Source organism: Nerophis lumbriciformis, linkage group LG37, assembly GCF_033978685.3.
Source record: "Nerophis lumbriciformis linkage group LG37, RoL_Nlum_v2.1, whole genome shotgun sequence".
NCBI classification, from domain to species: Eukaryota; Metazoa; Chordata; class Actinopteri; order Syngnathiformes; family Syngnathidae; genus Nerophis; species Nerophis lumbriciformis.
In genome coordinates this window covers 618,028-632,783 of record NC_084584.2, presented here as the reverse complement: position 1 = coordinate 632,783, position 14,756 = coordinate 618,028, and the positions used below count along the sequence as shown (strand labels likewise).

The window sequence follows — 14,756 nt, the reverse complement described above, 5'->3', positions numbered from 1 at the left end:
ATGCAGAGAATAATCTCGCCACACCTAGTGTGTGTGTGACAATCATTGCTACTTTAACTTTAACTTTAAACCATAATTTTATAGAATATAATGAAAAAAATCAACTTACCTATTTTTATGTTTTATTTTTAGATATTGTTTTCTATTTTCCTTCAACCATTTTTTTGTAATATATATATATATATATATATATATATATAAAAACAAAAATATTTTTTTGTATATTTAAAATCAAATTTAAAAAAATATTTTCTTTGTATGGGATTTTTCATTATACCATAACTCATTAGAATATAATGAATGAAAAAAAATTCAGCTTACCTATATTATTATTATTATTTTTTTTTTTTTTTTTAGATATTTTTTTAATGTTTTGTTTTATGGGATTTTCCTTCAACCATTAATATATATATATAAACAAAAAGATTTTTTTTGTATATTTAAAATAAAATTTAAAAAAATATTTTCTTTTTATGGGATTTTTCATTATTCCATAACTCATTAGAATATAATGAATGAAAAAAAATTCAGCTTACCTATTTTATTATTATTATTATTATTAAAAAAAAATTATTTTTAGATATTTTTTTTAATGTTTTGTTTTATGAGATTTTCCTTCAACCATTAATATATATATATATATACTTTTTACAGGCAAGATTGTGTGATTTGGGGACCCCTAATCTAGATCACAACCAAAATTGTATTAATTAATTTTTATTTTTTTTCATTATTTCATAGCAATTTATATAGCAATTTTCTCAGTTTTTATTGCCATTTTCATGTTTTTGTCTTTTTGTCTAAGCCCCTCCTCCCAATCTGCTTGTGGCCCACCTGTACAACGACTATAAAGGTGAATCTCAATCTAAATAAAATCTACATAAAATAATCTGCTCACCCATTTATTGTTCTTGCACTTTTTTGTTTGTTTTTATAATAATTTGTTATACACATATTTATTCTTTATTAGTAAGATTTTTCAATGAATTATAAATGATTAAATTAAAATAAAATCTGCCTACCTATTTTTGTATTTTTTGTAAACTAACATCAATTAATAATCAAATGTAAACAATCAAATGCAGACATTCTTCTTATGCCTTCTGATCTCTCTCTCTCTCTACAGGTAAAAGCCAGTAAATTAGAATATTTTGAAAAACTTGATTTATTTCAGTAATTGCATTCAAAAGGTGTAACTTGTACATTATATTTATTCATTGCACACAGACTGATGCATTCAAATGTTTATTTCATTTAATTTTGATGATTTGAAGTGGCAACAAATGAAAATCCAAAATTCCGTGTGTCACAAAATTAGAATATTACTTAAGGCTAATACAAAAAAGGGATTTTTAGAAATGTTGGCCAACTGAAAAGTATGAAAATGAAAAATATGAGCATGTACAATACTCAATACTTGGTTGGAGCTCCTTTTGCCTCAATTACTGCGTTAATGCGGCGTGGCATGGAGTCCATGAGTTTCTGGCACTGCTCAGGTGTTATGAGAGCCCAGGTTGCTCTGATAGTGGCCTTCAACTCTTCTGCGTTTTTGGGTCTGGCATTCTGCATCTTCCTTTTCACAATACCCCACAGATTTTCTATGGGGCTAAGGTCAGGGGAGTTGGCGGGCCAATTTAGAACAGAAATACCATGGTCCGTAAACCAGGCACGGGTAGATTTTGCGCTGTGTGCAGGCGCCAAGTCCTGTTGGAACTTGAAATCTCCATCTCCATAGAGCAGGTCAGCAGCAGGAAGCATGAAGTGCTCTAAAACTTGCTGGTAGACGGCTGCGTTGACCCTGGATCTCAGGAAACAGAGTGGACCGACACCAGCAGATGACATGGCACCCCAAACCATCACCCAACCATGCAAATTTTGCATTTCCTTTGGAAATCGAGGTCCCAGAGTCTGGAGGAAGACAGGAGAGGCACAGGATCCACGTTGCCTGAAGTCTAGTGTAAAGTTTCCACCATCAGTGATGGTTTGGGGTGCCATGTCATCTGCTGGTGTCGGTCCACTCTGTTTCCTGAGATCCAGGGTCAACCAGCAAGTTTTAGAGCACTTCATGCTTCCTGCTGCTGACCTGCTCTATGGAGATGGAGATTTCAAGTTCCAACAGGACTTGGCGCCTGCACACAGCGCAAAATCTACCCGTGCCTGGTTTACGGACCATGGTATTTCTGTTCTAAATTGGCCCGCCAACTCCCCTGACCTTAGCCCCATAGAAAATCTGTGGGGTATTGTGAAAAGGAAGATGCAGAATGCCAGACCCCAAAACGCAGAAGAGTTGAAGGCCACTATCAGAGCAACCTGGGCTCTCATAACACCTGAGCAGTGCCAGAAACTCATCGACTCCATGCCACGCCGCATTAACGAAGTAATTGAGGCAAAAGGAGCTCCAACCAAGTATTGAGTATTGTACATGCTCATATTTTTCATTTTCATACTTTTCAGTTGGCCAACATTTCTAAAAATCCCTTTTTTGTATTAGCCTTAAGTAATATTCTAATTTTGTGACACACGGAATTTTGGATTTTCATTTGTTGCCACTTCAAATCATCAAAATTAAATGAAATAAACATTTGAATGCATCAGTCTGTGTGCAATGAATAAATATAATGTACAAGTTACACCTTTTGAATGCAATTACTGAAATAAATCAAGTTTTTCAAAATATTCTAATTTACTGGCTTTTACCTGTATATATGATAGTATATATCTGTATCATCAATCAATTTAAGTGGACCCTGACTTAAAGAAGTGTTAAAACGTATTGTGGTGTTAGCATTTAGTGGTCAATTGTAGGGAATATGTACTTGACTGTGCAACCTACTAATAAAAGTCTCAATGAAAAAACCTAGCATTAGATAGCATTTAGCACGGCGAGCTAACAGCTAGCGTCATCATGTGCGCGCGCACAGCACGTGAGTTAGCAGACGTCATAAAGCAGATATTAACGAGTTGATGTTGAGTTATTAAAATGAGTTTGATTGAAGAAAAGTGTGTACTTGTCCACTAGGAACATCTTCTTCATCAACATCTTCTTCTTTCCTTCTTCTTCTTCTCTTCTTCTTCTTCTTCTTCTTCTCTTCTTCTTCTGCCTGCGTGTTCACATGCTGCCCCCTGGTGGAAGGACGTCATCTAAAGAGATAGTGTTACATTTCCTGCTTAAGTACGACCTTTCAAATAAAAGTTTCACGCTGAATAAAAGACGATGACATAGTTTTGTAATACTGATTAGTCATCCATATAAGATGACTCTGTTTATTTTATTTTATTTTATTTTATTTTATTTTATTTTATTTTATTTTATTTTATTTTATTTTATTTTTTTGTCCTGTCCAGCTTCTCAGGCAAATAATATAGTAGATGTAGATGATCATATAGTAGATGTAGATGATCATATAGTAGATGTAGATGATCATATAGTAGATGTAGATGATCATATAGTAGATGTAGATGATCATATAGTAGATGTAGATGATCATATAGTAGATGTAGATGATCATATAGTAGATGTAGATGATCATATAGTAGATGTAGATGATCATATAGTAGATGTAGATGATCATATAGTAGATGTAGATGATCATATAGTAGATGTAGATGATCATATAGTAGATGTAGATGATCATATAGTAGATGTAGATGATCATATAGTAGATGTAGATGATCATATAGTAGATGTAGATGATCATATAGTAGATGTAGATGATCATGTAGTAGATGTAGATGATCATATAGTAGATGTAGATGATCATATAGTAGATGTAGATGATCATATAGTAGATGTAGATGATCATATAGTAGATGTAGATGATCATATAGTAGATGTAGATGTTCAGATGTACTTTACAAAAGAGAAGTGTAGGATACTTCTCTTGTTGCCTTATTTGTATTTGACTTGATTAAATGTATTTATATTATCATTTGGGCCGGAGCAGGAGGGGATAGAAAGATAAAAAAAGAAGACAGATTGTGGGAACAAGAGGGGGATTATACAGAGAGACAAAAACAAATGACTCTGTTTATTATTCTCGAGTCCTATTGACGTTATTCCATGTTTGACTCATCGAACAGGCAACATCGTAAAGCTTTTATTGTGAAGGTCATTTCCGGAAGCGGTTTATTGAGTAGTGAAGCGAAGCAGCCTGACGAGTCAGTGTAAAAGTCTTCATTGTCTTCTTCCTGCACGTCATGGCCGCCGCTGCTCTCACCTGCCTCTTCTCTACTCTCACCTGCCTCTTCTCTACTCTCACCTGTCACACCTGCCTCTTCTCTACTCTCACCTGCCTCTTCTTGGCGCTTTTCACACCAACTGTGACGTCACGCAGAGATGTGCTCGAGCTCGGGGACGCAGACTTTGATTACCTGGCAAGCGAGCAGGACACCATGCTGGTCAACTTCTATGCACCATGGTCATTATTTACCTTCTTTTTTACCTTTAGCATACCTTCTTATTTACCATTAGCATACCTTGTGATTTAGCATTAGCATACCTTCTTATTTACCATTAGCATACCTTGTGATTTAGCATTAGCATACCTTCTTATTTACCATTAGCATAAGTTGTTATTTAGCATTAGCATACCTTCTTATTTACTATTAGCATACGTTGTTATTTAGCATTAGCATACCTTCTTATTTACCATTAGCATAAGTTGTTATTTAGCATTAGCATGCCTTCTTATTTACCATAAGCATACTTTGTGATTTAGCATTAGCATACCTTCTTATTTACCATTAGCATAAGTTGTTATTTAGCATTAGCATGCCTTCTTATTTACCATTAGCATACCTTGTGATTTAGCATTAGCATACCTTCTTATTTACCATTAGCATAAGTTGTTATTTAGCATTAGCATGCCTTCTTATTTACCATTAGCATACCTTGTTATTTAGCATTAGCATGCCTTCTTATTTACCATTAGCATACCTTGTGATTTAGCATTAGCATACCTTCTTATTTACCATTAGCATAAGTTGTTATTTAGCATTAGCATACCTTCTTATTTACCATTAGCATAAGTTGTTATTTACCATTAGCATACCTTCTTATTTACTATTAGCATACGTTGTTATTTAGCATTAGCATACCTTCTTATTTACCATTAGCATAAGTTGTTATTTAGCATTAGCATGCCTTCTTATTTACCATTAGCATACTTTGTGATTTAGCATTAGCATACCTTCTTATTTACCTTTAGCATACCTTCTTATTTACCATTAACATACCTTCTTATTTACCATTAGCATACCTTGTGATTTAGCATTAGCATACCTTCTTATTTACCATTAGCATAAGTTGTTATTTACCATTAGCATGCCTTCTTATTTACCATTAGCATACCTTGTGATTTAGCATTAGCATACCTTCTTATTCACCATTAACATACCTTGTTATTTAGCATTAGCACGCCTTCTTATTTACCATTAGCATACCTTCTTATTTAGCATTAGCATACCTTCTTATTCACCATTAGCATACCTTCTTATTTACCATTAGCATACCTTGTTATTTAGCATTAGCATACCTTCTTATTTACCTTTAGCATACCTTCTTATTTACCATTAACATACCTTGTTATTTACCATTAGCATAAGTTGTTATTTACCATTAGCATACCTTCTTATTTACCATTTGCATACCTTCTTATTTAGCATTAGCATAAGTTGTTATTTCGCATTAACATGCCTTCTTATTTACCATCAACATACCTTCTTATTTACCATTAGCATACCTTCTTATTTAGCATTAGCATACCTTCTTATTTACCATTAGCATAAGTTGTTATTTAGCATTAGCATGCCTTCTTATTTACCATTAGCATACCTTCTTATTTAGCATTAGCATACCTTCTTATTTAGCATTAGCATAAGTTGTTATTTAGCATTAACATGCCTTCTTATTTACCATTAGCATACCTTCTTATTTACCATTAGCATACCTTCTTATTTAGCATTAGCATACCTTCTTATTTAGCATTAGCATAAGTTGTTATTTAGCATTAGCATACCTTCTTATTTACCATTAGCATAAGTTGTTATTTAGCATTAGCATGCCTTCTTATTTCTTCCCTTCCTTCTTTCTATTCCCTCCTGCCTTCATCTCAGGTGTGCTCACTGTAAGAAATTAGCTCCTGACTTTGACAAAGCAGCAAGCAAGCTAAAGGGAACGGTCCAGTTAGCCAAGGTGATGTCATTCTTCTGTTATTGTGTGTGTGTGTGTGTGTGTGTGTGTGTGTGTGTGTGTGTGTGTGTGTGTGTGTGTGTGTGTGTGTGTGTGTGTGACGTCATTGTTGTGTTATTGTGTATGTGTGTGTGTGTGTTGTGCCAAGCCATGTCTGACAGTGTGTGTGTGTGTGTGTGTGTGTGTCAGGTGGACTGCACACTTCACGTGGACAGGTGCAGTCGTTATGGCATCAGTGGGTATCCTACACTGAAGATCTTCAGGAAGGGGAGAGACTCCGCCCCCTATGAGGGTCCTCACTCTGCAGGTACAACACACACTTGCACTATGGAAGGATTATTATGATATTATTATTAGTAGTAGTAGTAGTATGGAAATATTAATATGGTATTATTATTACAAACCCCGTTTCCATATGAGTTGGGAAATTGTGTTGGATGTAAATATAAACGGAATACAATGATTTGCAAATCCTTTTCAAGCCATATTCAGTTGAATATGCTACAAAGACAACATATTTCATGTTCAAACTCATAAACTTTATTTATTTTTTTTGCAAATAATCATTAACTTTATAATTTGATGCCAGCAACACGTGACAAAGAAGTTGGGAAAGGTGGCAATAAATACTGATAAAGTTGAGGAATGCTCATCAAACACTTATTTGGAACATCCCACAGGTGTGCAGGCTAATTGGGAACAGGTGGGTGCCATGATTGGGTATTTCCATGAAATGCTCAGTCATTCACAAACAAGGACGGGGCGAGGGTCACCACTTTGTCAACAAATGCGTGAGCAAATTGTTGAACAGTTTAAGAAAAACCTTTCTCAACCAGCTATTGCAAGGAATTTCACCATCTACGCTCCGTAATATCATCAAAGGGTTCAGAGAATGTGGAGAAATCACTGCACGTAAGCAGCTAAGCCCGTGACCTTCCATCCCTCAGGCTGTACTGCATCAACAAGCGACATCAGTGTGTAAAGGATATCACCACATGGGCTCAGGAACACTTCAGAAACCCACTGTCAGTAACTACAGTTGGTCGCTACATCTGTAAGTGCAAGTTAAAACTCTCCTATGCAAGGCGAAAACCGTTTATCAACAACACCCAGAAACGCCGTCGGCTTCACTGGGTTTGAGCTCATCTAAGATGGACTGATACAAAGTGGAAAAGTGTTCTGTGGTCTGACGAGTCCACATTTCAAATTGTTTTTGGAAACTGTGGACGTCGTGTCCTCCGGACCAAAGAGGAAAAGAACCATCCGGATTGTTCTAGGCGCAAAGTGTAAAAGGCAGCATGTGTGATGGTATGGGGGTGTATTAGTGCCCAAGACATGGGTAACTTACACATCTGTGAAGGCACCATTAATGCTGAAAGGTACATACAGGTTTTGGAGAAACACAAGCAACGTTACCATGGACGCCCCTGCTTATTTCAGCAAGACAATGCCAAGCCACGTGTTACATCAACGTGGCTTCATAGTAAAAGAGTGCGGGTACTAGACTGGCCTGCCTGTAGTCCAGACCTGTCTCCCATTGGTGCATTATGAAGCCTAAAATATCAGAAGGGAGACCCCCGGACTGTTGAACAACTTAAGCTGTACATCAAGCAAGAATGGCAAAGAATTCCAACTGAGAAGCTTCAAAAATGTGTCTCCTCAGTTCCCAAACCTTTACTGAGTGTTGTTAAAAGGAAAGGCCATGTAACACAGTGGTGAACATGCCCTTTCCCAACTACTTTGGCACGTGTTGCAGCCATGAAATTCTAAGTTGATTATTATTTGCAAAAAAAACCCATAAAGTTTATGAGTTTGAACATCAAATATGTTGTCTTTGTAGCATATTCAACTGAATATGGCTTGAAAAGGATTTGCAAATCATTGTATTCTGTTTATATTTACATCTAACACCATTTCACAACTCATATGGAAACAGGGTTTGTAGTAGTACTAGTATAGAAGTATTATTATGGTATTATTATTATTAGTAGTAGTATGGAAGTATTATTATGATATTATTAGTAGTAGTATAGAAGTATTATTATGCTATTATTATTATTAGTGTGAAGTATTATGGTATTATTATTATTAGTATGGAAGTATTATTATGGTATTATTATTAGTATGGAAGTATTATTATGGTATTATTATTATTATTATTATTATTAGTATGGAAGTATTATTATGGTATTATTATTAGTATGGAAGTATTATTATGGTATTATTATTATTATTATTAGTATGGAAGTATTATTATGGTATTATTATTATTAGTAGTAGTAGTAGTAGTAGTATGGAAGTATTATTATTATTATTAGTAGTAGTAGTATGGAAGTATTATTATGATATTATTATTAGTAGTAGTAGTATAGAAGTATTATTATGCTATTATTATTATTAGTGTGAAGTATTATGGTATTATTATTATTAGTATGGAAGTATTATTATGGTATTATTATTAGTATGGAAGTATTATTATGGTATTATTATTATTATTATTATTATTATTAGTATGGAAGTATTATTATGGTATTATTATTAGTATGGAAGTATTATTATGGTATTATTATTATTATTATTAGTATGGAAGTATTATTATGGTATTATTATTATTATTATTATTAGTAGTAGTAGTATGGAAGTATTATTATTATTATTAGTAGTAGTAGTATGGAAGTATTATTATGATATTATTATTATTAGTAGTAGTATAGAAGTATTATTATGCTATTATTATTATTAGTGTGAAGTATTATGGTATTATTATTATTAGTATGGAAGTATTATTATGGTATTATTAGTATGGAAGTATTATTATGGTATTATTATTATTATTATTAGTATGGAAGTATTATTATGGTATTATTATTAGTATGGAAGTATTATTATGGTATTATTATTATTATTATTAGTATGGAAGTATTATTATGGTATTATTATTATTATTATTATTAGTATGGAAGTATTATTATGGTATTATTATTATTATTATTATTAGTATGGAAGTATTATTATGGTATTATTATTATTATTATTAGTATGGAAGTATTATTATGGTATTATTATTAGTATGGAAGTATTATTATGGTATTATTATTATTATTATTAGTATGGAAGTATTATTATGGTATTATTATTATTAGTAGTAGTAGTAGTATGGAAGTATTATTATTATTAGTAGTAGTAGTAGTATGGAAGTATTATTATGATATTATTATTATTAGTAGTAGTATAGAAGTATTATTATGCTATTATTATTATTAGTGTGAAGTATTATGGTATTATTATTATTAGTATGGAAGTATTATTATGGTATTATTATTAGTATGGAAGTATTATTATGGTATTATTATTATTATTAGTAGTAGTAGTATGGAAGTATTATTATGGTATTATTATTAGTATGGAAGTATTATTATGGTATTATTATTATTATTATTAGTATGGAAGTATTATTATGGTATTATTATTATTATTATTAGTATGGAAGTATTATTATGGTATTATTATTATTATTATTAGTATGGAAGTATTATTATGGTATTATTATTATTATTATTAGTATGGAAGTATTATTATGGTATTATTATTATTAGTAGTAGTAGTAGTAGTATGGAAGTATTATTATTATTAGTAGTAGTAGTAGTATGGAAGTATTATTATTATTATTAGTAGTAGTAGTATGGAAGTATTATTATTATTATTAGTATGTAGTATTATTGGATAAAGTCTATCTCCATGTGTAATCCAAGTAAAGTGTGTGTGTGTGTGTGTGTGTGTGTGTGTGTGTGTGTGTGTGTGTGTGTGTGTGTGTGTGTAATGTGTGTGTGTTTTAAGTTGTCTGTCTGTATTATGATTAGTCTGTGTGTAAATAATAATAATAATAATACCTGGGATTTATATAGCGCTTTTCTAAGTACCCAAAGTCGCTTTACATGTAGAACCCATCAGTCATTCACACCTGGTGGTGGTAAGCTACTTTCATAGCCACAGCTGCCCTGGGGTAGACTGATGATATCTGTCTGTTTTCTGATTAGTCTGTGTGTAAATGATATCTGTCTGTATTATGATTAGTCTGTGTGTAAATGATATCTGTCTGTATTATGATTAGTCTGTGTGTAAATGATATCTGTCTATCCGTATTAGGGTTGTACGGTATACCGCTACTAATAAAGTATCGCGGTAATAATCAATTGAAATGGGTACTATACCACTTTTGAAAAGTACCTGTACCGCTCTTTCATCCATTCTTAAAGGGGCGCACACACACACACACACACACACACACACACACACACACGCTAATCTAACAGCTGCTTTAAAACCGGCCTCCTCCATACTCCATATGTGTTAATTGGTATTTGTTATGTTTCACTAAGGGGAGGTGACGGCTCAGACACCAGAGGGCAGTAATTGATTATATATATAATAATAACAAACAATACAGAAATGGAGTGTGTGACTAAAATACAAGAGTGTGTGGTGTAAGACTATGTGTGAAGATATCTGAAGTGTGTGTTGACGAGAGCGAAGGAGGCAGTCCATGTGGCAGGCGGGTGATCCGGGGCGAGAGAGAGAGACGTCAGAGTCCTGGGGCGAGCGAGGAGTCAGGAACGAGGAAGGCAGTCCAAAACACAGGGGGGAAACAACGGGAGACTCGGGAAGGCAGGTACACCAAGAGGTAACTAGGGGAGAACAAACAAGGATGTCAGACACGGGAGAGAGCATAAGCCTTACGGTATCCAAAGGGTAAACTAAGTTCCCACGTCCATCCTTGGGTCCACTGGTCCTTTATACAGCTCGCCCTCATCTGTCCCAGGTGTGCAGATTGCGATTGAGTGCAGGCTTGTCGCTGCGTGGTGCGCTCAGCGTGAGTGGGGGCGTGTCCGGGCGAGCAGCCAGAGGAGGAACTGTGACACTCAGTTGCAGGAAGGAAGCGGGTTCGAATCCGCGCCATGACGGTATTAGTACCTTTGCTTCAGACTTAGGTCAACATTTAAATAATGAACATTCAGATCTGCACAAGGAGTGATAATAATGTAGTTGTTACACCTGTCCTGCTGTTCACTCTGGTGCAGACTGTATTAGTATTAGCACCTTTGCTTCAGACTTAGGTCAACATTTAAATAATAAACATTCAGATCTGCACAAGGAGTTATAAAAAGGTAATAATGTCCTGCTGTTCACTCTGGTGCAGACTGTATTAGCATTAGCACCTTTGCTTCAGACTTAGGTCAACATTTAGATAATGAACATTCAGATCTGCACAAGGAGTTATAATAATGTAGTTGTTACACCTGTCCTGCTGTTCACTCTGGTGCAGACTGTATTAGTATTAGCACCTTTGCTTCAGACTTAGGTCAACATTTAAATAATAAACATTCAGATTTGCACAAGGAGTTATAAAAAGGTAATAATGTCCTGCTGTTCACTCTGGTGCATACTGTATTAGTATTAGCACCGTTGCTTCAGACTTAGGTCAACATTTAGATAATGAACATTCAGGAGTTATAAAAAGGTAATAATGTCCTGCTGTTCACTCTGGTGCAGACTGTATTAGTATTAGCACCTTTGCTTCAGACTTAGGTCAACATTTAAATAATAAACATTCAGATTTGCACAAGGAGTTATAAAAAGGTAATAATGTCCTGCTGTTCACTCTGGTGCATACTGTATTAGTATTAGCACCGTTGCTTCAGACTTAGGTCAACATTTAGATAATGAACATTCAGGAGTTATAAAAAGGTAATAATGTCCTGCTGTTCACTCTGGTGCAGACTGTATTAGTATTAGCACCTTTGCTTCAGACTTAGGTCAACATTTAAATAATAAACATTCAGATTTGCACAAGGAGTTATAAAAAGGTAATAATGTCCTGCTGTTCACTCTGGTGCATACTGTATTAGTATTAGCACCGTTGCTTCAGACTTAGGTCAACATTTAGATAATGAACATTCAGGAGTTATAAAAAGGTAATAATGTCCTGCTGTTCACTCTGGTGCAGACTGTATTAGTATTAGCACATTTGCTTCAGACTTAGGTTAACATTTAGATAATGAACATTCAGGAGTTATAAAAAGGTAATAATGTCCTGCTGTTCACCCTGGTGCAGACTGTATTAGCATTAGCACCTTTGCTTCAGACTTAGGTCAACATTTAGATAATGAACATTCAGGAGTTATAAAAAGGTAATAATGTCCTGCTGTTCACTCTGGTGCAGACTGTATTAGTATTAGCACATTTGCTTCAGACTTAGGTTAACATTTAGATAATGAACATTCAGGAGTTATAAAAAGGTAATAATGTCCTGCTGTTCACCCTGGTGCAGACTGTATTAGCATTAGCACCTTTGCTTCAGACTTAGGTCAACATTTAGATAATGAACATTCAGGAGTTATAAAAAGGTAATAATGTCCTGCTGTTCACTCGGGTGCAGACTGTAGTCGAGGAGCACAGGGAAGATGTTGCCTTCAGGGTCGATGCCTTTTCATTTATGTTAGAACCTTGTCAAATAGTTCTTTGACTGTGAGTCTTTCATGTAGTGTAAGATTTCATGAAGTGGATTACACACACACACACACACACACACACACACACACACACACACACACACACACACACACACACACACACACATATTGAGATACATGTTTGCAAATTATTTTGCGACAATAACACTTCCATGTTGGAGCTTCACTTATAGAAGTGTGTACAAAGTATTAAATAGTGTGTACTACTAGTGTGTGACCTACTAAGATCCAACGAACAAGTACTAAATAGTGTGTACCACTACTGTGTGATCTACTAAGATCCAACTAACAAGTAATAAATAGTGTGTACTACTCGTGTGTGATCTACTAAGATCCAACTAACAAGTACTAAATAGTGTGTACTACTACTGTGTGATCTACTAAGATCCAACTAACAAGTACTAAATAGTGTGTACTACTACTGTGATCTACTAAGATCCAACTAACAAGTACTAAATAGTGTGTACTACTAGTGTGTGAGCTACTAAGATACAACTAACAAGTACTAAATGGTGTGTACGAAGTATCAAATAGTGTGTACTACTAGTCTACGAATAGATGTGACCAATCTAAGTCTAAGACTAGATGTGACAATCTAAGTCCAAGACTAGATGTGACCGATCTAAGTCTAAGACTAGATGTAACAATCTAAGTCCAAGACTAGATGTGATCGATCTAAGTCCAAGACTAGATGTGACCGATCTAAGTCCAAGACTAGATGTGACCAATCTAAGTCTAAGACTAGATGTGACCAATCTAAGTCCAAGACTAGATGTGATCGATCTAAGTCTAAGACTAGATGTAACAATCTAAGTCCAAGACTAGATGTGATCGATCTAAGTCTAAGACTAGATGTAACAACTAAGTGTAAGACTAGAAGTGACTTGTCTAAGTGTAAGACTAGATGTGACTAGTCTAACTAAGTGTGTGTTCTAGAGGGGATGTATCAGTACTAGAAGTGACTAGTCTAACTAAGTGTGTGTTCTAGAGGGGATGTATCAGTACTAGAAGTGACTAGTCTAAGTGTGTGTTCTAGAGGGGATGTATCAGTACATGAAGAAGCAGACAGGTCCAGACTCAGTCAGTCTGTTGACTAAAGAAGACCTGCAGACCTTCACCCATCACTGGGATGCTTCTGTTGTAGGTACGTCATCTTCTTTCATCATCCACGTGTCTCAGGTGTGTTGTGTCTCAGGTGTGTTGTGTCTCAGGTGTGTTGTGTCTCAGGTGTGTTGTGTCTCAGGTGTGTTGTGTCTCAGGTGTGTTGTGTCTCAGGTGTGTTGTGTCTCAGATGTGTTGTGTCTCGGGTGTGTTGTGTCTCGGGTGTGTTGTGTCTCAGATGTGTTGTGTCTCAGGTGTGTTGTGTCTCAGGTGTGTTGTGTCTCAGGTGTGTTGTGTCTCAGATGTGTTGTGTCTCAGGTGTGTTGTGTCTCAGGTGTGTTGTGTCTCAGGTGTGTTGTGTCTCAGGTGTGTTGTGTCTCAGATGTGTTGTGTCTCAGGTGTGTTGTGTCTCAGGTGTGTTGTGTCTCGGGTGTGTTGTGTCTCGGGTGTGTTGTGTCTCAGGTGTGTTGTGTCTCAGGTGTGTTGTGTCTCAGGCGTGTTGTGTCTCAAGTGTGTTGTGTCTCAAGTGTGTTGTGTCTCAGGTGTGTTGTGTCTCAGGTGTGTTGTATCTCAGGTGTGTTGTGTCTCAGGTGTGTTGTGTCTCAGGTGTGTTGTGTCTCGGGTGTGTTGTGTCTCGGGTGTGTTGTGTCTCGGGTGTGTTGTGTCTCGGGTGTGTTGTGTCTCGGGTGTGTTGTGCCTCGGGTGTGTTGTCTCTCGGGTGTGTTGTGTCTCAGGTGTGTTGTGTCTCAGGTGTGTTGTGTCTCAGGTGTGTTGTGTCTCGGGTGTGTTGTGTCTCGGGTGTGTTGTGTCTCGGGTGTGTTGTGTCTCAGATGTGTTGTGTCTCAGGTGTGTTGTGTCTCAGGTGTGTTGTGTCTCAGGTGTGTTGTGTCTCAGGTGTGTTGTGTCTCAGATGTGTTGTGTCTCAGGTGTGTTGT

At 35.5% G+C, this 14,756-nt stretch overlaps 2 protein-coding genes across 4 annotated transcripts in view; one reads left to right on the top strand and one right to left on the bottom strand.

The window, feature by feature from the left end:
- The window catches only part of gon4la (gon-4 like a), a 40,773-nt gene extending 37,640 nt beyond the window's left edge, over positions 1 to 3,133 (bottom strand). For 2 of the 3 annotated variants that reach the window (XM_061931219.2, XM_072912599.1), the window contains exon 1: positions 3,009 to 3,133. The gene's annotated coding sequence lies outside the window, so the exon portion shown is untranslated. The remainder of the gene's footprint in view (positions 1 to 3,008) is intronic. The other variant, XM_061931218.2, reaches the window with a different exon arrangement.
- Positions 3,134 to 4,197: 1,064 nt separating this feature from the next.
- The window catches only part of LOC133577231 (protein disulfide-isomerase A3-like), a 32,123-nt gene continuing 21,564 nt past the window's right edge, over positions 4,198 to 14,756 (top strand). Inside the window, exons 1-4 of the mRNA XM_061930876.2 lie at positions 4,198 to 4,418; positions 6,115 to 6,193; positions 6,380 to 6,497; positions 13,757 to 13,864. Of these exons, the coding sequence (XP_061786860.2) occupies positions 4,198 to 4,418; positions 6,115 to 6,193; positions 6,380 to 6,497; positions 13,757 to 13,864 (526 nt within the window). The remainder of the gene's footprint in view (positions 4,419 to 6,114; positions 6,194 to 6,379; positions 6,498 to 13,756; positions 13,865 to 14,756) is intronic.